This window comes from Argentina anserina, chromosome 6 (genome assembly GCF_933775445.1).
Source record: "Argentina anserina chromosome 6, drPotAnse1.1, whole genome shotgun sequence".
NCBI classification, from domain to species: domain Eukaryota; kingdom Viridiplantae; phylum Streptophyta; class Magnoliopsida; order Rosales; family Rosaceae; genus Argentina; species Argentina anserina.
In genome coordinates this window covers 16,021,851-16,049,012 of record NC_065877.1, presented here as the reverse complement: position 1 = coordinate 16,049,012, position 27,162 = coordinate 16,021,851, and the positions used below count along the sequence as shown (strand labels likewise).

Genomic DNA, 27,162 nt, shown 5'->3' with positions numbered 1-27,162 from the left:
AATCATATGAAAAATACAGGTAAAATGTTTCATAAGCCAAATCCACGAAACCAACATATGATTTCATACTTTGGAAATGATTGTATAGCATTGTTATTGCTGGACAAAAAAAGTTTACAAGTATAAACATTCAGGAGTCGAGTATCATCGCCACTTTCAAATATCGGACACTTTCCCACACTTTCCGTAACGTGAAGCACCATCCATCAAATGCAAGGGCGCTTTTTGGTAGTGCATCATTTACTGTGATTATTAAGCCGGCCGATAACCTTGTCAAAGACTGCATTTCACCAAAGTTAACTATGTGCAATATGCAAGGCCATGTTTAAGTGATGCATCATTCACTGTAATTATTATAACCTTGTGAAAGACTGCATTTTACCAAAGTTTACTGCGTGCAATATGCTGTTTCTAGTATTCACAGATCTAAGACGAGCTCAACTCTGAGAAGTACGAGAGAACTTCTACTTGTTAACAATTTGGTTAGTTCTGTCAAACTATGCTGATTAATTCTCTTGATCTCAAGGGCTGGCTGCGAAATGATTGAATATGGTCTCTAACGTAGACTGGCTAATACTGTACTCTGCAATGCCGAGGCGATTTCTAAAAATAGAGAGAAATCACATTGGTTAGGAATATACAAAAGAAAAGGAAATTAGCACAAAATTTACAAGACAGAATCACCTTTTCCGTTCTAGGTGTCCAAATACATCAGCAAGAGAGAGGTCTGGACCACAAGGCAACTGAAAATAGAAGCTCATATAAGTATCGAATATTCAAATGCGCTAACATAAACATGAGATGTGTGACTTGTCTGTCCGTGATGTGTACTGTGTACATAGAGAACAGAGAAATCGGGGCAAAAGTTTATCAAATATCAAAGGTTCCGAGAGTTTCAGTTGTTTTCAATACTAGCCACAACTTGATTTCTCCTTGCAGCAGAAATTTGAAATTCGATATCTGTATCCGTAACACAGACAGAAGTGAAATCAATCAGAATTACTATATATGAGAACCCCAATCCAAGGTCAAAGTTACCTGATATTTAACACTCAAGCCGTTCATTCCCTGGAACATCGCACCAGGAAATGATGATAAGACAAATGAATCGATTGCTGAAAACTTTTCACTGGATAGCCACCATTCGGAAAATATTAGCAATGGTATTCCACCTGCACAGACTTCAATATTTAGTGAAAACAGACAATACAACAACAGAAGTTACCAACTTTGCAATCACAACAAGACTTTAAAGCATCATCTACAAATAAAACAATCTGATGTTTTTTTCCAAATGATTAAATTGGGGCTTTTAATTTGAGAAGCACAACAAGAAGGGAAGTATGTGGGACAAAGAAATTTATAGCAATCAGACTCTAAATGCTGTTTGAAACTCCAGCAATATAACAATATACGAAAACTTCCCTGCACATGTGGGGGCTAACCACTACATTACAAGGGAGGGAAATTCCTCATAGACAATCAAGAGAACATCAACAAGTAACCAGAACACCACAGACAGGGAACACAGAAGCCGGGAATTTCCTCACAGATATTCAAAAGGGACCATTCATAGGTGACTAGAACACCACAAACAGGGATCACTGAATTTATCAATAGAAGCTGATACACAACATCTATATATATAACTATATATCGACATGAAGTGCAGATTTGTTGTCATATAAAATATGTATGGGCAGGGATACACGCCCTGGGAGAGATGAAGCTGAAGGCATCTCAAATGTCAATATCTGATCTAATGGGTAAGATGGACTGCCTTAAACACACAGGCACGTATATGTGATGGCCACTTACGAAGGCATGTTATCTGAAGTGCACGTGAATTGCCATACAAAATATGTATGACAGGGATACACACCCTGGGATAGATGAAGTTGAAGGCATCTCAAATGTCAATATCTGATCTAATGATTATGATGGGTGTCCTGATTCTTTTATTACATGACCTTATAATAGATACACACACACAAACACACATCTTCATAAGGACTGTAATGCCACAGACAATGTGTCCAGAGACTGTAACCAATAAGTGACAGATGTCATTTAATCGTAACTGAATCAGGTTTACCGTTGATTATAAAAATGATCATTTATGCATTTAATGGAAGCACTAATTTTCTGGAAACAAAATATTGGATTTGGTTGATATATAGTAGAATGACCCTCGAGTGGAGACTAATGCAAGGATGGGGTCAGATAACTGTTTGCATTCAGAATTGGTTCCACATGAAATGTCATATGCTCCTCATGTCAAAAATCCATCAGCGAAGACCTGATAGTTTTTTTTTTAATTGTGGGAATTAGCACTTCCAAATTTGCACCTCTTTTAACTTTTTAACACAAGAAGAAATGCACAGAAGAACTTCACAGTATAAATTGCTCAGATAATTTATGCATGCATTTCAAAGTAAAGTTTCTCATACCATCTCGATCTAACTGCTCAAATAATTGTTCACCAAGCACCCCATCCGAAAGTGGTGTAGGACATATAAGTGGTTTTATTCTTTCTTCATTGCCAAGCCACCGTCCGATCATAATTATCATCTCTCGTGATAAACTAATTTCTGCCACCGATGCATTTTCTGCCACAATGGAGTCAGTGGCACCAATGCAGACTTCAAGGCCATCGAGCAAGCTTCTTGGATGAGAAGGAACATGTGAGAGCCTTTCTTGGATAACCCGGCAAAGCTTGTCCAAGTCCATAGAGCTGACTTCAATAGGTTTAACCTAAAGACAGTAATAGAGGATATGATGCACTAAAAATCATATCATGAAATAATATTTCCTTTGACACTAGTCCACAGGCAACAGAAAGAGAAAACCAAAAAGAGAGACCTCCAGTTCAAGATGATTTCCAAATCGAGTTTTTAAATGCTGGGGACTTCCAATGCACATTAATTGGCCTCCAACCTTATAACAAAACATAAAAGAGGTGATATCGTTATCTGCACATTGGAACTAACAAGTACTTTAAGTAGCTAGTGAGCAAGGTGAATTGGCACCATGATTCCAATACGGGTGCATAGAGCTTGCGCTTCATTCATACTATGGGTGGTGAGTATCACTGCTGTCTTTCCTCGTCTGGTTGACAAACGGGATATCACTTCCCACATGAATCTTTTGGCAATTGGATCCATACCTGATATAACACTAGTTAGAAGATTCTATTCGTAAAAATGGTAGGAGTCTAAATTAACTAATACAAGTGTCTTACTTCTTTTCTTCATTTACTTTTATAGTAGATAAATACATGTATATTATCAAGGTGAGAGAGTGGAGGATGAGCATCAAAAGCCACAAAATTAAGCATCAAAATAATTGCATCGACCAATTTATATCCAGTGAACATCTGGATGTGTGTTGGCGTCAAAATTGCCTCGTCAAGAACCACATATATGAAAAAATTTTAAATTCAGTACTCCATAATTGCCCCTAGTAAAGCATGTAATCACCTTGATAGTACTATCCACTAAATCACGATATTTTAAAGAAGGAAAGCAGAAACAAAAACATCATAGTAACAGGGAGTTCAAGGACGTAGCAAGAATTTTTAATTCCATAAAATGGGCATATGATAGGGTATATTGGATTTAAAATTAGAACGTGATTACATATGAGATCCAAACATCAGAATTATTCTCGTTCTAAAATATGCTAGGCTATATAGAAGAATACGATTACATTCCAAGAGACTTAAAACAAAAGCTATTTGTGAAAAATGGTATAGCTGTATGCCATTTTCATGTTTCATTGAGAAAATGCTACAGTGATACATGAAAAATGATCTCCCATTTTGTGATTTCCTTTTTTCACGAACTATTTTGACTGATAACATTGCTTAGATCACATATGGAACTACCATATGCTCAGATTCACAATATTTTATACAGAGAAAAGGAACAAAATGAAAATTGACAGAGAAATGAACAAAAAAGAATAGCACAGATACCTGTTGATGGCTCATCAAGAATAACTATGGGAGGATCTCCAATCATAGCAATTGCAACAGATAATTTGCGCTTGTTTCCCCCGCTGAGGGAAAATGATGGTTTGCTGGCATGCTTTAGCAAGTCAAACTCCATCAACTTTTCCATTACAACCTGTTCACATAGTTTCAGGCATTTTAGCAATTTCCTTTTTCTTTTTCTTGAAAAAAAATCAGGATTAATGAAAAGAAATAAAATACAGGAAGGTTGCTTGAGTTATTGCCCCAACATAAACATGCTGGGGTATTATTTGCTAAGAAGATAATAGAATCCTATGAACTTAATAATGAGATATGTACCTCATTTATCTTAAAATCCGGTACTCCTTTTATTGTGGCATATAGCTCAAGATGCTCTTGAACAGTTAAATATTCCAACAGAGCATCAAACTGTGGGCAAAACCCGATCTGAAATTGATTGACAAAATAAATTTAGGGTTCCATAACTATCTGGTGTGGAATAGTAATATATTTATGAGCAGAACTTAGGTGCCTCCCCAAAGGTAACACCGGCAATCAAATGGCTAAACTTGAATAGTCAGTCCAATTTCTTGCAGGAATATACTTGAAGTGGATTTAAAAGTACAGTGATTTACATTTACCACACATGGTGCACATACATGTACGTGTGTGTGTATCAGAGAGAGAGAGAGAGAGAGAGAGAGAGAGACGATAGCGGGAGTGAAAACCATAATGTATTTCTACACCGGGTCTCTTGAGATTTTGTAACCATTAAAGCCAGCTCTGCAGATATATATATGCATAAGTATGTGATAAAAAATGAGGAAATACATATTGACGAGCAGCCTTGGGTTTGGAGCAAATATCCTTGCCAAATATATAAGCACTCCCATCTGTTGGGTATTCCTCACCTGCTTGCAAATACTTCTATTAGAAAAGAAGAAATGGACAAAATGATTTTAATACTGGAAGTGTGCACAAGATACCACAATTTTCAGTTTAGCAATCAAAAAATTGATAATTTCATTCTTAGTAATTGGAATGTAATAACAACACTAAGAACATTAGAAAGCCTAAAAAGCTTCTTTCTTTTTTTTGTTGTTGAGAAAAAGCCTAAAAAGATACAAGACCTCGATGCAGTTGTAATTAATATTTACTAATATCATGGCATGCAAGTGGTTGGTAAGAGGTAGCTTCCCCCAATTAGACAAAAAATTGGAAATAAGAGATATAATAATCCAGATGTGCAGTTACATGTTTATATTGCAGTAACTATTCAGTTATATACTATTATATACCTGTCAACATAGATAGAGTTGTGGTCTTCCCCGCTCCATTTGTTCCTAAAAAACCGAAACATTCTCCTTCTTGAACTGAAAAGGTTAATGAATGTACCGCAACCTTTGTAGCATGTGGCTGTCCTCCCGGATACACCTGAAAGTTGACATTATTGCTATTATACAACAGATTATAAAATATCACATTTTTCAACGGAGACAACTACTAACATCCTTTTATAGCAGTAGAGAAGTACCTTACGAAGATTACACAAGTAGATGATGGCATTGTCAATGGCACCTGAAAGTACCCTACTTCTTTCTGTCTTCACATCTGTGTCCTCATCAAGGTCCACAGTGACAGACTCTGCGGAAGACGTCAAAAGGGGCTCTCGATAACTTGAAGTGTCAGGGTCAATACTTTTTCTACTCTTCCACCACTCCTTGAGTGTAGTTGGTGTCAATTTATTGAAAGGCAGGATTTCAAGACCAAGTGCCAGAAGGAAGTAACAAATGCTCTGTAGCAGTCAAAACTTGCATCAGATCAGAGAAATCCTACTTTGCACATGAATTACAGTTTTCACTTCATTCTTATATTTGAGCATCTAACGAGTAATAATCTTTAAATTGTTTACTGGGGCAACAGAAATTGTCAAAGGTAAGTTACACCTGATTCTTTGAATTGCTGATTGGTGCAATAGCAATTGTCAAAAAGATCTTAACTTCAGTGCAACGTTCAAAGTTCTTGTTTTCTTACTACTTCAAATGCAGAAATCAGTATACATCTCATATCAATTTAACTAACCTTCTTTTTCTTTATGTTTGAGAGACGAGAAGGGAAAGAAAAAATAGAGATGGAAGAATAGAGAATGGGTGCAGAAAAAATGTTCCATCCAAGCAAGGGTCAGGAAACCTGCTTAAAGTTATCAGCAAAATCTTCCAGAATTGAGGGAGAGTTTTACCTACCTTTAAACATTTTCTGGTACACATTTTTCTTCAGTACCGTCATAGCATTAGGTATTCTAATTGTTATGTTTTTTTATTACAATCTCCTATACCATTAGGTATTCTAATCGTTCTGTTTTTTTATTTCAATCTCCTATATTTTTATTAAATACATTTAAACAAGAGGACATGAAAATTCAATAACAGAGTTTCGATTGTAGGATTTCACATTGCTAATTTGTAAATTTGGCAAAGGTTCAATATAGAAGCACTTGACTTATTAGAACACCTCAGCCATTAACTAGAATTTGCATATAGAATTAAGACAATTTAAAGAGAAATTCACATGAAAACCACAAAGTCAAATACAAACCTCAATACCAAGGTAGCATATTGAGCCACCAGTAACATTCCAATCAAAGGCCTTATTGCTTGATTTATTTTTCATATCTTGACGTAGAAGAGCAAGTGAAGCCAGACCATCAGCAAAGCAAAATCCCGGAGACAATCTGAAAAAATTCTGGAAGCGACAACCCAAATGTCAGGGGAACTACTTGTTCTTATCAACTGATCAGCACTCGATGTTCTTATATGAACTTCAAGAATTAAGAAGAGGAACCAACCATTCCAATTAGTTGATAATTTTATGAAAGGCTCCCGTGAATGGTTTCATTAATGCCTAATTTATTTCCGAGTAGAAATTTTAGAATAGATCTGTATCAATGATTAACAGTTTTCAACTCATGTTCTCTGCATTGTTGACAATTCAACCATATTACTCATCAGCAACTGTACAAGACATTAATACCCTTATTGGAGTAAAATAGAAAAAATAACCCTTATTGGATTAAAGACAAATCCTCCTTTTGGAATGAGTCAATGTCATAAAATTAGTTTCAAACAACAGATTAAAGTATGCCAGCTTCCAGCTACTTACTATTATTTCAGACTCAGATTTTCCCTCAACTAAAGTGTCTAACTTTTGATAAGATAAGAAGCAACAAGGAAACATGACACATGTATCAACATCCTTACAGCACAAATTCATGATAGAAGTTGTAAAAATGATGAGAATAACAAAACACTTAATGCACATGGATGTAAGAATCCAACCTTGAGAAAAGAATTTGCACTTGCTGTCGTCTTTATAAGCCCCATAATGAATGAGATAACCATAAGAATAAGTCCCGTGAAAAAGTGAACCAAGAGAACCACATTCTGGATATGATTAAGCAGACAGTTAGTATAGAAAAGTATAACATTTATAATGGTGAAAATGATAGCTTAATTTCCTACATTACCCCACCTGAGCCATAGTGTGGTCCGAGAAGAAAAATGTAAGGCAGTATGTTGATGATGCAATTGCTAATCCATATGCTAAAAACATGACGATTGTCGACAGTAAGCATCCCTTTCCAATAAACTGGTCCAAACCTACAAACAGTTTTGTACTTCCCATGAGTATACCTACTGCAAGTAATCTACAATTGAACATGTAAATTAGAAATAGAGTACAACAGTGTATATGGCCATCAAAGATTCCTGATTAGAGTTCGAAGTATCTCTAAGTTGGTTGGAAGCCATCCTTCCCCTTTTACATATGATTAATAGAAGTCAACCCCAGACATCATTTTAAAAGCTCAACTTCCTAGAATAAACTAAAAAGAAAAAAGTTATAAAGAAAGAAACTCCTTTAAAGACATACCAAATATATAAAAAAGTATTATGGCAAAAGATGAAGGAAAGAGGAAGCTGATGAAGTCCCATATGTATGCAGAAGTCCAATATGACAGTATGGAAACCTGAGGAAGGATGTATGCAGTTGATTATCAGTATCTGAAACTAAAATACAAGATAATACACGATACTTGTAGTTTCCAAGCAAACATACCCCACTAATAAGTTGTTGGTGCTTAGCTTTTACTTCACGTTCCTGCAACAATCAACGGAGATAAAGTTTATTCTTCCAGGATAAGTTATAGAACATATAAGCCTAAAATGTTTCACTGGGATCACAGGAAATTTTATTTCATATTGATACATAGGACTTGTTTTCTTAAAATGGAAAGCATGATATACATAACAAGCAGAAGGAACGACTAATATAAAGATCTCAGAGGATGTCAGATAAGGCAATACATTAGTTACAGGAAATTTTATTTCATATTGATACATAGAACTTGTTTTGTTAAAATGGAAAGTAAGATATGCATAACAAGCAGAAGGAACGAGTAATATAAAGATCTCAGAGGATGTCAGATAAGGCTATACGTGGGTCATTTACATCTTTTTTTTCTGATTGACTTCCATCTAGAAGTTTCTGATTTTTGACGTTTTTAATTTTAAACTTGGCCATCTTATAAATACTTGGGTTTGTACAGTACCTTCACTATAGGAACAGCAAATGATGCAGGAATGAAGGAGAAGGCGATACTAACAATTACTGCAGCAGAGAAAGCATCCAAATCCTATAACATCAACAAGTGGATTAATATGAATAATCACACATCCTGTCACTGGTAACTGAATCATAAATCAAAGAATTACAGAGGTGTTAATCATAACTATGCTATGATAAATTTCAGCTGCACATAATTTCAATTTACTATTCACTTAAAACAAAAGCAAAGACAACATCCAAATCTTATGATATTAAAAAGTTGATTAAAATGAATATTCACATATCATGTCACTTGTAACTGAATCATATCAAAAAATTGGAATGGTGTTAACGATAAACTATGCTATGATGAATTTCAGCTGCACGTGATTTCTATCTAAAGTTATTTAAAATTTAATTGAAACAAAAAACCTACAATTTTACCCAGTTGGCAGGAAGCCAAAAACAAGAAACAAGTCCACTTTTCAGACACTGAGAAATGAAAAAAAAAATTCCAAGTCCAACACGGGAAAATACAGATCTACACAAAGACTGGCTTTTACATTTAAAAAGAAATGAAGGTTGAACTTGAAAATGAGATCCTAGTAATAAGAGAGATGATATATACCATTGGCCTTTACGTATAGATTTTTGTATTTTATTAAATACTTTATAAATTAGATATAAGAAACATGGAACCTACATGTCGTTGCAGATGTTGACTTTGTGTCATTGGCAGAGGGTGATTGCGTGTTTGAATTGTCATATTCTTATCACGAGAAGCAAGCCTAAGAATTGCAGTATTCATTAAATTTATATAGGTTGGGGCAGCATGCTGACAGGAACTGTTGTGGAGCACAGTGTACCCTAAACTCCCATCATCATTCTGATCATCCATCACAACCGCACCATACCTACACCAAGTTCATAACATATAAACAAAGATCGTCAGAGTCGACCAAAACTTTTGCTGGTTTTGTTACAAGAAATCATTAATTCAACAGCGAAGTCAATTTAAATTTCCATTTTTATGAAACATCGATCGAATTTGTCAAGAATGAGAAATTTACAGAATTTGGTTCCACACACCTTGACTGGTAAGATTCATTAAAGCTGGACATCAAAAATTCGCTCATTGAAAGTAAAACAGGTCCCAGAGTTTCCCCCGCTGCCTCAATTGCATCATGCAATGCCTTCTCTGAGTTTGGGAACTTATACCCACTAGGTTTGAAGGTTTGTATCCAACCCCCTTCAATGTGTTCTGCAACCTGCATTAATGGTAAGCCATCAATGCCAGGGGATATGGCAACATAACCATAGCTATCAAATTATAAAAATTACAAAAAATAAATATAATTAAATAAATAGAGGAAGTACAGAAATTTCTAGTCATTAACAAACCTTTTGTGCAATAGGCCAGGACAGATCAAAAGGAATTGGACCACCTCCACCACCACCACGTAGTAGCGGATTAAAATGTGAAGTTGTGAAGGTAACAGACTGCTGATCAGGATGTGGCTTGAGCTTGAGAAGTAAAAGACCAAAAAGTAAGAAAACTGCAGGAATTACAAGCTGGAAAACAATTGTTTTACGGTCTCTGCGTGCAGATATTGCCCTCTTTATGAACAATGCTTTAGAATGCCTCCAAAATGTTGACCTCGAAATGATACAACAGCCACAGCATTGCACACCTAAGAAGTTAAAGCAACTGAACACTGTTGCAAATATCAAACCACAGACTCTTCCCACCATTGTAAATAAGACCCCAAGAATCTCTTTATAATAAGCAAAAGATTTCTTCGAGTGAAATATCTGTTTCTGGGTAGGATCATGAGAAGTCTGAGACTCAGGGCATAGTAGACCCTCCTTCTGGTCAAAACGAGCAGCTTCGTCATAATCACATCCTGCAACCCTCAGGAACACTTCCTCCAAAGTTGTGACAGATATGCCATAACTTTCAATGCCAATATAGTCTTTCTCAACAGAACTTGTTCCTACGTTTAACTTGGATGATCTCATGCAACTCTCAATTTCTCTAAACATACTCTCGAAAGATGATGACGATGCCAATGGAAGCTTGAAGGATATCTCAGTTCCAACCTGTACAGTATAATAACCGCATATATAACTTATTATTATTAATATTTTTTGCTAGCTAATGGACTTTTACCAAATAAACAGATAGATCTGTTGCCTTTCCTTAAAATTCCTCATCAATGCCAGGGAAATAACCATATCATAATGGCATATGGAGGAAACTAAAACTATATGTTAAAATACTAGTCAACTTTTGCCCACACAAGAATAATTGTATAACTGCATAGTATCATATATTTTGTCCATAAATCTTATTACTAATTTGATATATCTATCTTATTAGTGCTTCATTAAGCCTGGTTCAGTCTCGACAGCTTCAGCTATAGGTGAGGACTTCGAAGCAAGGGACCTGAGTTTTGTCAACAACAAGTCAAGTTGTTTTGAGAGTTCAAGGACAGGTTATATAAAATAGTATTCTTCATATTTGCGAAAGAAAAGTCGATGCAACTGTTTTAGGGCTCTTGCTCTCAAATTGCGTGTTGCAAATTAAGGGCACCAAAGGCTCTGAAATATAATTTTTTTTTCACCACAAATTCTGTGCCATTCTACGATCCTGCAGACACCTGCTGACATCAATCGAGCCAAATGGATCCTAATAAACAGGACTACAAGGTGTATCTCTACTACTATAAAACCAGCACCCAAAAGCTTCACTAAATTGTTAACTGTCCAATCTACCCCTCTATAATTGTATCCTCACACATAAACTGAAGGACAATTATGTAAAATACAAATGTTTTACTAATGCGTTTTACCAAAACTATCCTTCATAGGAAACCGAATTATATAAAAGGATTGTCTTTCATAATGCACTTCTAATAAAATTTTACAAACTCGTGCGATCAAAACACGTGCATCGCACGGGTACGACGCTAGTATTTTTAAGACTTGGTATCATGTAAAATGCTCATTATACAATAGCTTTTAACTAATAGAGTCATAGAATGTGATAGATGAATACCTCACTCACACATGTTGCTGATGGGATATGGCGATAAACAATATCAGCAGCCATAGAGGCAGTGGGTGCAGACTGAAATAAAAAAAGACGTGGCATGTTATTGTTTTTAGACAAAAAATTCAGTACAATCCAACAACACATGAACAAATAGGGTAATTACCTTCACTAGAGTCAGTGTATAACCAACCCCATACTGATGCTTCAAGAATAGAGAGCTGTCAAAATATAAATCAGAGATGAGAAATTCATATACTATGTGATAAACCCACTAGAAATAGATCTCTAACACGATTAAAGCATTAGTTCATCAAACTGTTATTGTCATATAGGGGAAAAAGGAACGAGTCTCGACCATCCTGATCATCACCACTTGGGAAAAGAAGACAAAAGTTGTATCATTTGTGAGCACAGTTACAGACACAAACATATACAAGCCCTCTTAAAAGACCTGCGGACCCATGGATTTTTGCAGGATGTAGGGGCCCATTTAACTGTGTGCTGCTGTAACACTTTTAAGGTGCAGCAATTGTATTCAGGTTCCCAAGTTTGTGCGTAATATATCAAATATACATTATACAATATACAACATAGGCAATAACCCAAAACATATGACAAGACAAAATAATTTAACCCACAACAGGACTCCCAAAAAAAACAAATAAATAAAATAAATAAGAGGGACGAACAGCGATGCTGTCAACCAGAAAATATGACATAAAAACAAAAAACCACATATGGACAAAGTTTGCATACATCACCCAAAAGCACAGTAAGACTTGAGAATATAATAAGCTTTAAAAGGTGAGACCTTCCGCAGCATTTCAAAGAACCATTAGCCATGATGGCTATGCGATCTCCAAGTGCCTCAGCTTCATCCATTGAGTGTGTTGTCAGTAATACTATCCTGCCCTTTCTAATCTTTTTTATCAATTGCCAAGTCAAGCGCATAGAGTATGGATCCATTCCACTAGTAGGTTCATCAAGAATTATAACCTGTAAAAGAAGAGAATTACAGATTTTGAGTAAATTCCCACATGGGAAAGTAAGTTTCCTTCAAAATGTGGTGTTACCTTACTATTTCCTATTAGTGCAATTCCAAGAGACAACTTCCTCTTCATGCCTCCAGAAAGAGCCATAACAGTGGTGTTCATTTTATCTGCCAACCCTACCTGAACATAATGCCGGCACAATAAACTCCTAGTTTGAATACAAAATAAAACTATTGTTTAAACTACAGGCAGCACTAAAATGTTAATGTAAACTACAACAAAGAAGGAACCAGTGCAGTATGTAGAATATTAACAAGAGAATTGACTTCATAGTTTGGACATCAAAACACCAGAAAACACAGTTCCAACTTCCAAGTTTCCAACACACATTTGAACATGAAGACTGAAATAGTAAGAAACTCAGATTTTGTATTGCACATTTTTTTGATGATTGGCACCCTCAAGAAAATATAACTGATAAAATATGGAAGGAATTTTATTTTTTTAAGTACCCATTTAAGCAAAAGGACTCACTTGGTCAACCATATCAACAACTACGCTGTTCACAAAATCTTCCTGCACACCTTTCAAGATGGCGAATATTTCCAAGTGCTCCTTCACCTGGACAAAGTATAGCACCACAACAAAATAAAAGTTTACTGTAGAACTAGAGTCAAAAAATGTACATGGCTGTATGCTTCAACAAAGTCTCTAGGAGCCTCATGGAATTAAAAAAAAAAAAGAAAGCACACAATCCTAGTGGAAAAACCATTCAGTTAGAGCAAGAAACTCTTTGTTCACAAGATTGAAGATCAATGACAAAAAATTATGTATTGATCTGCTTATGGCAGAAAGAAAGAAAAAAAATAAACAAACATTACAGTGCAAGAATACTAGTGGGCAAGTAGTCCACTCTTCCCGAAACAACAACAAAACAAAGACATTTCACAGTACAGATTAGGACTAAAATGCTTCTATGCAAAAGAAGCATTTTATTCAAAGACATAACACGATCTGTAGCAGCAAATGAGCTAAATGACTAACTTACCGTCAATTCCGGAAAAAGGATATCATGCTGAGGGCATACACCCAGCTCTTTCCGTATTTCCTCCTACAAATTAACCAAATACAATCAAAGAGAAATCAAACTGGACTACAAGAAGATTAAATGAGCATCCTAAGATATATTATATCATTTAAATGACAGTGAAAGATTCATAAACTAGTGTTCCTTCTACCTTTCTATGTTACACACCATCTTGTACACAAAGAAAATGTCCACTCACAAGACAGAAAATGAAGAAAGAAGAGCTAAGAGGAAAAGCTTTGGCATCACTATATATTATGACTTGCTTGTCAGCTTTGGCATCGATATTATGACCACATAAATACAATGATTGCAGCAACTTTTCGGGAGGAGGTTTGCTGGCTTACAAATTGTGATCTTAAGCCCAAATATTAATCCATCCCATTACCCTGGTCCCCCTGAAACCATTAACCCATACTAACAGGTTTCCAACAAATACCATCCCACTTCATTCAGCACCCTTTTGTTTAGTCAACTAAACAGATCCATATAGTTCAATGGTACTTAAAAATGTAGCTATCAAATTCATTTATTCTTTTTGGACTTGATCCTTGCAACCTCGGTGCCCACTCAACCGATGGCATTGCTCATACCAGATAGGCTATAGTAAGCTACAGACCAAAATTATATTTAGACCATACTTGTCTGATACTCGTATTATGCACTGGTGCATTAAATAAATAATATACCATGTCTGTTATAATATTCTTTCCAAACACCACAGCATCGCCTGAAGTCGGACGAAGAAGGCCTACAAGCATTGATATCGTTGTGCTTTTACCAGCTCCATTATGTCCTGTGAAAGTGTAAATTACAAATATTAAACTTCATGCTCATCCAAGTAAAAGAAAATTTTCTCTTTTCAGCTAGACTACAATATTCTAGAATTATACAGCTTTCTGTGTGTGAAACCCTTGGGAGCGAAAATTTGAATTCAAGACCCCTAACCACAGATGCTATGACAATATGCAGCTGCATACTTCAATAAATCTTTCACTCCAGAAGATAAGACATTGTTTTTCAAAATTATATAGATCGTCATATCTTACAATCATATATCAGCATTTGAATATTAAGACCCAGATAGTAGAATAACATCACAAATTTGGGTAAAGTATTGAACACTCACCAAGAAGAGCAAGAATCTGATTTTCATACATGGTGAGCTGTAATGAGTTGACAGCACAACATTTCCCCTTCTTACTAGCATAAACCTTATGCAGATTCCTTATTTGAATGCATCTACAAGTGGAACAAGAGAATTGTTAAACAAGGAGTAGATGTTGTATAAATATGTAAGCATCAAAGTTTTAGCACCCACACCTATGGTCAAGCTCTTGTTGTCGCATATCAAAGTTTATTGCTTCCACAGCAGCTTTAGTATTTTCTTTACCAGAAAATATTGCGTTCTCAGATACCTTGTCACGAATGTGAACTCCTAGACTGGACTTGTGGTACTTGTTAATATCCGGAGTCTTCCAAAACCACTTCTGAAAAATGAAGTTCCAGGGATACCTAACTCCATTCTCTCTAGGAAGTACCTGATGACAACAAAAAATTTTAGGAAAGAGAATTTAAAACAAGTTCAATCACTACTGTAATAAATAAAAAAGCCTTAAAAATGAAAAAAAAAACAAATATGTTGACATCAAGGGTTCAAATTGCAGAGGCATCATGATATATATATGTATATATATATAGAAAACGATTGAGAGAGGACGTTCGTACAGCTAAGGAAAGTGTGGATGTCGGACATTTCAGCGACCAGCAACGCACAATGACAGTGCGGATGGTGCCAAATATGCTTCCCCCCTCCCGGCGCTCCTGTCTGTGCCGGCTATAGCTCCAGCGCCAACCCACGGCGGCCGGAATCTGCAAATTTCTGGAAAATTTGCAAATTTTGACCGTCGTAGGCCGGCGTTGGAGCTCTGACCAGCACAGATGAAGCGCCGGGAGGGGGAGGATCACGGCCGGCACCATCTATGCCGTCGTTGCATGTCACCGGTGGCCGGATTTGCCGACGTCGCACGTTAAGGGCTGTGTGGACGTCCTCTCCATAACTGACCTGTGTGTGTATATAACTATATATACAAGACTTTTCACATAAGGAGGTCCTTATCTTAGCTTAAGGTACGGATTTTCATTTTTGACCAATTTTTTGATCAAGTTTTTACACCTCCACCGTCCAATATCTAGGTTATAACGTATAGATCATCTCCACAAAATTTCAGCCGATTTCATGATTGTTAAGGTATCGAACTAATCAAAACCAACGGACATATTGAATTTGCCGAACCTGAACCGTTCATATTTTGAGTAGAAAATCGAAGTTATGAGTACCTTAACGGTTATGGGATTGGCTGAAATTTTGTGGAGATGATCTATACGTTATTACCTAGATATTTGACGGTGGAGATGTGAAAACTCGATCGAAAAGTTGGTCAAAAAGGTTGAAAGGTCAATTCTCTGGTTCAAGAGAATTTATGCCCATAATCAAGTTCAAGAAATTTTTTGTCAAAATTCCTTGACCGAAATGGATTCAAGTCTAGATATTTTAAACCCAATTCATAGGCCAAGATCAGCACACCAACAATGCATGATATCCTTCAATATCTAAATCTATTTTGTTGTCACTAGAAGAGGAATAAGACCAGAGACTATCAAAATGAAACCTATACGGCTATACATAACATATGTAACACCTTCTGGCAAGAAATTAATGAAACGAGAGATTTGAAATATATAGCAGTGTTCCAAAAACCAAAGACGATCTTTATCACTACCACATATATGGTTTTAAGGAAAAAATAAAGCCAAAATCATTTGCATCCATTCTATTTTGTCTTAATCGTGAACCTATAAGTTACGAGCAATGATTCCCCACCAGAATCTCAAATGAACCAGAAAATAATTCCCCTCCAGTAGTATAACAAGTTTGGAAACACTGGGTAACAGCATATTACTATAACATGTTGTTTAACTTGGTAAATCTAAGTAAAATAAGAAGGTAATAGGACATTAATATGCCATTCTGTTAAACATGATACATGACAAAGCATCAAGGAACACTGCATGATAGAACACTAACAAAGAAGCCTAAACCCGACAAGCTATCAGGTCTAGCCGTTGGCACAATACAGGAACTTTAATTAAAAAAGAATTAAGAATATACCTTATCTAGGTAAAGACCAATTACACAGTAAAGCAACGCATCGAGCAACATCATCAGGAGACAGACTGAAAAATTCACTCCCGACGATGCCTACAGAGATAACAGCAATCAAAATTAGAACACCTTTATACAAATCAGATTAGTTATGGCAGGGAGACCCAAGTACATACCCGCCATATATTGCTCCAACGAAGACCAACATGAGCACGCTCATAATCAGCAAAGTTGACTGACCCCAGTGCAAAGGCCGTTGGTGAAAGCAGTGAGGCAATCACCTTAAGAATCCTGAAAGAGAAAACGTTTGTCAGCCCCCCTGCATAACAGAATTTGCAAATTTTGCCCCGATAAAAGAAAGGTAGGATCCACTTTATACATCCTTTATGTTCAGGACTTACATAGGAACAGCCTCGTCATTAACAGAGTAGTAAGGGAAAAAAGCACTCAGGAAAGCAAGGGTCCCAACGGCAACAGCTGTCTTAGCTCGTTCGAAGAACGTAGAGATTAAAAATGACAGCATAATCGCGCTTACTCCGAAAAAGAAGAAGTAAATGAACACCACGGACTTGTCACTATACTTGAAAAGGTTATCCATCGTGCAAACTGTGATAATTAGAGAGGAAACAGCAAACTGCAAAAGAATTCAAAACTATGAGAAAACTTTGAACCGTAAGAACATCTTGAAAGATAAAAAACACTGAAACGATAGAGGTTAAACATTCTGATACTAACAATTCAAACCAGATACAATTAAGTTGGCTATTTATGGCAAATGAGTCTGGAGTAAGATGGCAAAAGTACCCAGATAGGGCACCCTCGTTAAAGTAACATAGAGAGAAGGAAGTTAATGATTGTAAGACGTAAGAACTGTTGCCATCATTATGGGCCTTTGGTAGCAAGTTTATATTAGATTATTTGAAGGTACAGGGCTACAGACACTGAAACACTTGAGGGAGTTACGATTATGGGGCTTGTTATGGGTCTTTCAGAAAGGGATGAAGATTTGGATAAAGTTCTAATCACCAATGAGGTGGTGCAGAAAAGAAGCAGAAAGGTTGAAAATTTAATATTGATATTAAGTGGAATACTAATCCCTACGTTGTATCTAGTGTTTTCATTTCAAAGAGATCTGTCACACACACACACACACACACACACACACACACACACACACCATTTAAGCAAAAAAAAAAAAAAAACAGTTTCTGAAGCTCAAAAAGCTTTCCTATAAGTACGGCTTAGTTTGGATTGGACGTAGAAAAAAAAAACTCAAAAATGGAGAAAGTGAGTTTTATATAGGCAATATCTTACCTGCTTTTAAAATCGTGGTGATTTAAAGTAAAGTTTACAAATAAACACCTTATGAAAAACTTACCAAACAGACAATTAACTCATAATGGTAATTAAGCACTTAATTTTGTTCAAACCTCAATACCAAACTAAGTATGAGAAGATTTAGGATGCTTTCTGTATTGCAGTTGAAATTATGAGGAAGCAAAAAAGCAAAAAAAGAAGGTTGACCCTCATAATATAATTTGAAAAGCAGTACTGGATTTTTGGAGGAAAGGGGTGTTGGTGGCATTTGTGAGACACAATTACCAAGATCATGCCAGCACTATCACTAAGTCTCCAGGGTAAGCTTTTTATTCTATATGTCTACACATGAGCAAATTAGAACATACAATAATAGTAGTTCAATAAAAGTTGACAGAACTAAAACCAACCTGCAAAGCATATGCAATGAACCACGATAGATGGAATACCCCGTCTTTCAGCCCCATCATATAAAGACCTTCTCTTATCTTTTGTTCCTGAATAAAAAAAACAAAATAATAATAATAAGCAAATGGATTGCAGTGGAGTGACAAATAAATTAGCATGACTTGAAAGAGTTTGATAAAGTGATCTGGGGTTCACATTCAAAACCAATTGGCAATGGATGGAGTGGCCCAAACCCTTATAAATCCACAAGCTAGGTTCCAATTCCCAATGTGGGATTTATATTCTCAACACGCCCCCGCACGTGTGGCGAATTTTCAAGCCATACACGTGGACAACATTTTGGGTGACGTGGAGTCCATGTGGCCATTTGGGCTTCACACGTCCACGTGAGTAACCCGCTCTGATACCATGATAAAGTGATCTGGGGTTCACATCCAAAACCAATTGGCAATGGATGGAGTGGCCCAAACCCTTATAAATCCACAGGCTAGGTTCCAATTCCCAATGTGGGATTTATATTCTCAACAGAGTTAATCAACCAAAAAGTAATAAACAGAAATAATTAGGGACTATTGTCAGCTGTATCAATATAACTATCACCAGACCTTCTCAAAGACAGAATAACTGATCAAGCGTGAAATTGGATAGAGAAATCCCAAGAGATACCTGCTCATCCAAATACCAGAACATCACAAAGACCATGAAATACAAAAAAAAAAAATCAAATCAAATGAACAAGATACAGTAATACAACATTTAAAAGATACATACAATACACCCATCACACTTTTTATGATGGACTGGAACTCATCATCAGTGTATTCACGTGTTGGAAACGGAACGATACGAATGTTCGACGGACCATATTGCGTCCATGGAGCTTGCAGAGAGGAAAGTGTGATGTTTTTAGTATGCTGGGCCGCAAAAATTAGGAAAGAATCTAGTACTTGCTGGAGCTGCAATGATATAAAGAATTAAGAGTACATAAGTTTTCAGGAAACTAACTATAGTGGATGCAATTTCACATCAAAGTTGACTGAAGATGAGGGGTTTTTCAATGCATAGCCAAATAATAATTATAAACAAAATTTAAATGAAATTGAAAAAAAAAAAAAAAAACAACAACAACACCAAGCACCAAAACACATTGAAGAGATAGTGACAACATAGGGGGATGAAAGTTAATAGGTGGATTCTTTACTGAAGAGCAAAGGACTTATTTAAAGCCAAACACATCAAGTTTCAAAATGAGGACTTGCTGAATGATTAGATAACATATCTCAATATTCTGTCATTATCTTAAGATAAAGTTATAGAGATGCCTGAGAAGAGACATTGAGAAAACTCTCACTAGCCATATAGAAGCCCAATCCTCCAACTACAAGGATAAATATCAATTAGAAACGATGTTTGACTCGAGCACAAGGTATGTATTTTGCTTGACGATATGATGATTCTGGTGAAATGCAGAAAAAGACTGCAGCATCTATTGTATATGTTAACAGGGATGGCATAAGATGATTAATATCAACTGATTTACTGCAAAAAAATATGGAATTCTTGAAATGGATCAGCAGAGCGAAGCAACTTTTTTTTCCCAATTATCACTTTCGTCCAATTATAAGTGAGAGGCAAACCTCTGTGTGCAACCAATTATAAGAATGATTTTCTTCTTAACATTTAAAGTGGTTCTTAAGAAAAAGTATTAATCAAAAATGATATTCCTAAGCAGAATTAAATACAAGCCTAGTTTTATACATGGACATTGGGAATGCAATAGGAAAAAGAAAAGAGTTATAACACAAGTCAAATCCATCCACCAACAAATAGTTACGAAGAAGTTCCATTAACCAATTGAGGAATAAATGAAAACTATATAAAATTTATTTACAAGTGGATAAGAAATAGCAATCATACAGTTAGAAATCCACTGAAGCTGTACTGCATTGTCGGTACAGTATTCACACCCAATTCCAAGTCATTGAAATAAGGACCATTTGTGTCCATGATCGATTTAACATCAGGAAATCCAGAGAAAGCCCAAGTGTGATTCAGACGTATACTATAATCGAAGAGTTGAGGACCCTGATTGTGAAATACTACTGCTCCTTTGATTTTTGGGTTTGGGCAGTTCCTAATTAGAAAGATTAGTTTACTCAGTAACACAACTAAAATATATAATGTGACTTTGATAGAATAAAACAGCTTCATCTCACTCAAACTTAACTGAGTAGCCACCAAGCTGGTAACATCATAAAAAACAAAACAAAAAAGTAAATTTCCAATTACATGTAAGACTAACTAAAACAGATGACTAAAATAAATTGAACAATTTAATAATAAAAAATAAGAGAATAAAAATATAAAACTGGTTCAGGCATGCAAATATGTAAGACCTCAGATCCTGTGTGCCAATATAATGCGCCGTACACAATTTTTCAGAAACCAACGACATTATAAGATATGATCATGGTGGATAAATTTGAGTGATTAGAAGAGCATTGAAGATTAAATCAAGGAGGATAAATTAAGTGATTCAAGGCATTAATTCAGTTTAAGATTTCCACAGAGATTCCAAGCTTATTCACAGCAATCAAGCATATACAAATATCTAGTGATGAGTCTAAGATATTACTGAATGCAAGATAATAGGAAGGGAACATTTAAACGGCACCAGAAACTGTTAAAGAAACGATTTCGGTAGATCGGTCTTCCAATGTTCTTCACTCTCAATTGGAAGAGATATTACATTTAACAAAAACTTCCCTCATTACGTAACACAGAAGCTTGGCTTACATGATTTGATTGCAGGTACCATAGAGATCTGAGCGTATATAGGCTTCCAGCTCCTCCTCATCTTTGTAAATTCTAGAAACACGCTGCAATTATGAAACGTATTCATTTAGTTTGGGTTGTGAAATCCCTGGTCATATATGGAAACCTGTTGTCTCACGTTCTATTTGGTACACAAAACTTTAAAATGCGAGGTTTTTCTTAGTAGAGAGTTAAGTGAATAGTATGGCAAGAAAGATCCATTTTGCAGTAATAGATAAAATTTGAAGGATTGAGTAACAAAATTAAACAAACCAACAACAAAAAGTCCACACCTCACAAGCCATGAGTCATGACCATTCAGTCAGCCATTTGATGTCTAGTAATAACTTATAAGAAATTAAGAATACATACTACAGTTATTCATTAGTGCAACCCTTTGTACTCACTAGCCAGTAGAACCATATGACTGAGGTCTTATGTATGCAGGTTTTACAGTAATGGGCATATATGAAGAGAAAAACTGTAAACTTCATGCATTCACCCAATTTTTGAACGAAAACTAAAAACAGTTCAAATTAACCAACTACAGAAAGCAGTTAGAGAATATAAGTGGGTAACAATGTATACCTGCAAGAGAGGAAATATAATCGACATCATGTTAATCATTGACCTTGTCGCTTTTGTATCTGGAACAAAAGCCAAAATCTCTTCTTTTTTCAATAGTAACTGCAAAACTTGTTGAAAATTAGGGGATGTTCCTTTGCCCACTTCCACCAACATATCTTTTCTGATATACCTGGATCGATATCATAGATCTTAGAACAACTAGTATTTCTCACTTGAAAGCAGCATTCCCTTGAGGTGGGGAAATGTAGTAACTTGCAAGGTTATTGGTGAGTAAAAGATTGTCTACACATGCTTAGCATGAAACACAAAAAAGTAACAAGCATAGACCCGCACACACACGAACATGAGAATCACCACAAAACATGAAGTAGCAGGAGTTTTGCATACTTACGGCTGTGAAGGGTGAATCTGCGTATCGACACGTGTCCTTACAGCTATGAGCATCAACATGACTACCGTAGGGAGTAATATCTGCAGAAAATTATCAAACAACAAAAATATATTGAATTCAATCAAGTCACAAAAGTGAAAGAATATACTAGAAGCCTAGAAACAATATGAATAAAAACCGGGGATCTAAGTTTGGAATCAAATTTTCAATATTCAGTGGGAACAGCAGTCAATTGTAATCACTTGACCCAATTGTCTTTGATTCCATAATTAATACAATCAACCACTAATTCCTTCCCCTCACAAGTGATCAAGTCCTCACTCTTCTGCAATCTCATTCATCTGATTATTAAGCTTGTCTCCACAATTCATCATTATTCCCAAATTTAGAAACTAAACTCCTCGAAAATAATTTTAAAATCTCAAAATAGAAAATCCACAGTAAACTCCAATTAGAAAAAAAAACAGAGTAAAAAAAGGAACGTAGCTAACAACAAGAGTCCAGAATCGCCGATGAAGACGATCGCCGGAGAAATCGAATGCGAATGGAAAGGAACAAACCTCAGCGCAGGTGACGTAAGGGTGACGTATCTTGAGGAGCCAATTCTTGCGGAGCATAGCCTTGAGCTGTCTGGCTCCGGTCCCCATTCTCGGAGAGCCTTTTGCTTTCCACCACCGCCGAATTCCGATTTCCCTCTCGGTTTCTCTGTGTGTGTGTGAATATGAGAGAAACCAAGAGAAAAAGGAGAGACTAAAAGAGAGAGAGAAGAGGTAGTAGCGATGATTCCAGAGCGGCGGTGACTCCGAGAAGAAGGAGAGGGAGGTGGGAACTGGGAATGGTGGTGTTGTTAGTCTGGGGAAGAGAGAAGGTGAGGAATTTTGCAACGGACAAAAGGGGGTGGAATTTTCCTTTCTGTTTGAGAGAGGAGAATTAAATAATATTATAATGGGGGGAAAGAGAGAGAGAGAATTGAGGGAGGGAATAAAGTAAAGTAAAAGGTCGGTCAGTTTCAGTGGGCCGGCTGCTTCCCGGCGGTCATATTTTTTCACCGGTCACAGATAGGGAGGTTCGACATGATTGACTGCATTACTGTTTTTCCTCACTCATTTGCACCACCAATTAAATTTTTTTTTTTGTAGATACCACCAATTTAATTTAAATAGGGTTAAGTGACAAATACATCTAGTTACATATGATATTTTACATGTGACCCGTTTAAGTGTCGCTTTATTAAAATAGATCATGGAAATTAACTATGGCTCAGTTCGAAACATATGTGTTATGAGTAAAATGACTTTTGAGTCTGTTGTGAGTAAAATGGTTTTTGGATTTGTTGTGAGAGAAATCAGTTGATATGTTTGGTAAAATATTTTCAAAAGTGTTGTGAGAACGAAAAGTTATTTTTGGTGTTTAGTAAATTATATTTTAACAGTGCTCTTGAGTTGATAAAATTACACAAATGATAAAAAAAAGTTCTTAAGATTATTACTATGATTATAATGAATATTAATTAACTAAATTATATAGACTATGGGTTTTTCATTATTTTGGTAAAATATTTTGTAATTGTACTAAATACAAAAGGTTACAACAACTACAAATAGATGTCATGATTTCAATTAACTATTTATATGTTGAGGAAATTGATATATATATATATATAGTCTCTATCCAGAGTGAAGGTTCACTCTGAAATTTCAGAGTGAAATTCCAATTTTGGCACACTTTTCGGTCAAATTTTTTCAGCATAAGCGATTCAATATTTAGGTATGCTATTCAAGATCATCTCTACAAAATTTCATCCAATTTGACAATGATTTGAGCTTTCAAAATTGAGATTTACACGAACGGTTCACGTTGAACAGTTTTAATTCATTCATTGATTTAATCTAATTTCAATACTTTAACGATGTCCGAATTAGATGAAATTTTGTGGAGATGATCTTGAATAGCATACCTAAATATTGAATTGTTTATGCTGAAAAAATTTGACCGAAAAGTGTGCCAAAATTGGAACTTCATTCTGAAATTTCAGAGTGAAGCTTCACTCTGGATAGAGACTATATATATATATATATATATATCAAGGTCTAAATTTATGTTTAACATTTTTTTGAAGGAAATATCTTTAACATTTAAATCTACCTTAAATCTAATATAATATATAATCATTATTATCAACCTTAAAGCTAAACCATTATTATCTATGTATTTAACACTCTCTTCTTTGTTCTCTCCCGTGTTTTCCAAAATCTCAGTGTTTCTTTTTTCAAAAGCGGCTTTTCCAAGTTTCAAAAGCACAATGAACCTAGCTTTTGAATTTCAGTTGTTAGGAAAATCTATTATGGCCAAAAGAAGTCTCAAAATATGCCCAAACTGGGCCTATATAAGATAAGTTAGATAATCTGAATATCAAATTTTTACATTTTCTCAACTGACTATATTATTAATTACACTGAAATGACGAAGTAAAAATTAAAGTCTAATAAGGCAAATAATCAAAACCCTAAATTTTCAAATGATAATTCATTATAACATAACTGAAGTTCAAAAATATAGAGTAACAGAGTAACAAAGTTTTTGTAGAAACTAATTTTTTCCATGTATCTTTTGTGAAAATTGTTATTCGAAATTATCTTTTAGTCCGTGATAATATTGGCAATCACCAATTTCATTGGTATTAACTAGGCCTCATCATTTAGCCTGCGGATCCGAAAAGCTCGTGGAGGTCCGCAAGCCCGACGGGCTTTTACCCGGCCCGGCCCATGAGAAATCCTACTTCCGTAGGTAGAGGGCTGGGCTTAAATTAAAGGTCTGAAACCCGGCCTGGCCCGCCAAAATCTCGCAAGGCCCGACCCGTAAAAGCCCGTCAAATAATAAAATATTATACATATTTTATTAGGTTTAGAATAAAACTATTGCATTATGAAGCAACTATATGAAGGAAACTTTTTGGGATCGATCAACACCAGACGATATGATCGGTATATATATTTAGTGACCCTGTAAAAATTTCATCCAATTCGGACCTGGTTTGATCGTCGGAATTTCTGGTAAACCGAAAACAACACTAATATGTCATAAGGGAAGACCCATTACCAAAATGCGTACACCGAAAGTCGTTTGCATATCTGAAATCATCTAACTTTTGTCACCGATTGTGTGTGGTCGCAGTGGGTCACCAATGAAACCCATTTGGCAGAGCCCCGGTCAATGAAGATTTTAATATGTCAAAACGTTTTTTTTGTTGATCGTAGGTACGAACAGTCAAACAATATCCAAAACGGACGAAATTTTTACGGGTTCTCTAAATATATACACTTATCACATTTGCTGGTATCGATCGACCATATTTCGAACTGGAGTTATTGATCGCCGAAGTGTCCACTTATCATAACCTTTGTATTAGGTTTTATAATAAAACTATTGCATTATGAAGCGACTATATGAAGGAAACTTCTCCGGATTGGTCGACACCAGCCGATGTGATTGGTATATATATTTTGACCCTGTAAAAATTACATCCAATTCGGACTTCGTTTAACCGTTGGAATTTTCGGTAAATCGAAAACACCACTAATATGCCCTAAGAAAGACATACAAATATGCGAATGCCGAAAGCCGTTTGCATATCTGAAATCACCTAATTTTTGTTATCTATCGTGCGCAGTCGCACTGAATAAATATTTGGCAAAACCCCGGTGAATGGGGTTTCAATATGTCAAGACGTCACTTTTTTAGTTGATCGTTGGTACGAACGGTCAAACTATGTCCAAAAAGGACGAAATTTTTACGGGTTCTCTAAGTATATATACCGATCGCATCTAATGGTGTCGATCGACCATATTTCGAACTGGAGTTGTCGATTTCCGAAGTGTCCACTAATGTATCATAACTTTTATATTAGGTTTATAATAAAACTATCACATTATGAAGCGACTATATGAAGGAAACTTCTTGGAATCGATCAACACCATCCGATGTGATAATTTTAAAATTTCATCCAATTCGGACCTCGTTTGACCATCAGAATTTCCGGTAAATCGAACCACTAATATGCCCTAAGGGAGGACCTATTACAAATATTGCGAACGCTGAAAGCCGTTTGCATATCTGAAAATCACCAAATTTTTGTTACATACCGTGCGCGGTCGCACTGAAGAAATCTATTTGGCAAAGCCCCGGTCAATGTGGTTTTATTATGTGAAAACGCGTTTTTTTGTTGACTGTAGGTATGAACGGTCAAATCATGTTCAAAACGGATGAAATTTTTACAAGGTCCATATATCTATCACATCTATTGTTGTCGATCGACAATGTTTCGAAATTATAATTTATTTGTGACTTTTTTTAGGATGTTTTCTAGTAATTCTTTTATTGTTTCAAACCCTTAAATCAGAGTATTATATATATTGTTTTCTAATACAAGCCCGTAAAAGCCTGTAAAGCTCGCCTTAGGTGGGCGGATTTGGATTTTCAAATTTGTGAAAATACCCGGCCCGATCCGGCCCGCCAATTATTTAAATTTACTGAGGCCCGGATCAAACCTGTCACTCATCGGCCTGGCCGGGCTGAAGAGCCCTAGCATTGACTATGCATGTGGTAAACCAATCTTACCATTACTCATAGATTTCTCAGTTTAGCAGTATATATCGTTCTCCATTTATCTGTTTCCTATAGGTGATTATGTGATTATAGATCGTTGACATGCTTTTAAGGCTAATGATGTATCTCAGACTCTCACATCAAAACTTGCTTCAAGACTTGAA

The 27,162-nt window shown here is 35.8% G+C and overlaps 1 protein-coding gene across 4 annotated transcripts; it reads right to left on the bottom strand.

The window, feature by feature from the left end:
* Positions 1-23,283, bottom strand: LOC126801225 (ABC transporter A family member 1). Of its 4 annotated transcripts, XM_050528706.1 has the most exons (40): positions 22,954-23,283; positions 22,394-22,473; positions 22,003-22,171; positions 21,397-21,479; positions 20,518-20,734; positions 19,372-19,556; positions 19,206-19,266; positions 18,603-18,689; positions 17,277-17,509; positions 17,052-17,166; positions 16,882-16,971; positions 15,033-15,250; positions 14,839-14,951; positions 14,399-14,505; positions 13,671-13,733; positions 13,157-13,243; positions 12,704-12,802; positions 12,442-12,626; positions 11,794-11,848; positions 11,634-11,705; positions 9,977-10,675; positions 9,665-9,843; positions 9,279-9,489; positions 8,580-8,663; positions 8,087-8,128; positions 7,901-7,997; positions 7,502-7,629; positions 7,309-7,413; positions 6,569-6,715; positions 5,508-5,768; positions 5,272-5,407; positions 4,805-4,884; positions 4,313-4,420; positions 3,977-4,127; positions 3,030-3,166; positions 2,863-2,937; positions 2,451-2,754; positions 1,039-1,172; positions 685-743; positions 1-603 (listed from the first exon to the last, which is right to left on the bottom strand). In XM_050528706.1, the coding sequence occupies exons 1-40, from the start codon at positions 23,038-23,040 to the stop codon at positions 522-524; spliced, it is 5,625 nt and encodes a 1,874-aa protein (XP_050384663.1). In that variant the 5' UTR covers positions 23,041-23,283; the 3' UTR covers positions 1-521. The 4 variants fall into 4 exon arrangements, with proteins under 4 accessions (XP_050384663.1, XP_050384665.1, XP_050384664.1 ...); XM_050528708.1 differs by lacking the exon at positions 9,977-10,675; XM_050528707.1 differs by lacking the exons at positions 11,794-11,848; positions 12,442-12,626; positions 12,704-12,802.
* Positions 23,284-27,162: the final 3,879 nt, after the last annotated feature.

What these genes read in the sequence shown, in the direction of transcription:
- LOC126801225 (XM_050528706.1), bottom strand. Translation starts at nt 23,040, where the DNA reads ATGGGGACCGGAGCCAGACAGCTCAAGGCTATGCTCCGCAAGAATTGG. An exon ending in CAGATTCACCCTTCACAGCC is followed by an intron (nt 22,172 to 22,393) that starts GTAAGTATGCAA and finishes ATATCGATCCAG; the next exon opens with GTATATCAGAAAAGATATGT. An exon ending in GAAATCATCTTGAACTGGAG is followed by an intron (nt 2,755 to 2,862) that starts GTCTCTCTTTTT and finishes TACTGTCTTTAG; the next exon opens with GTTAAACCTATTGAAGTCAG.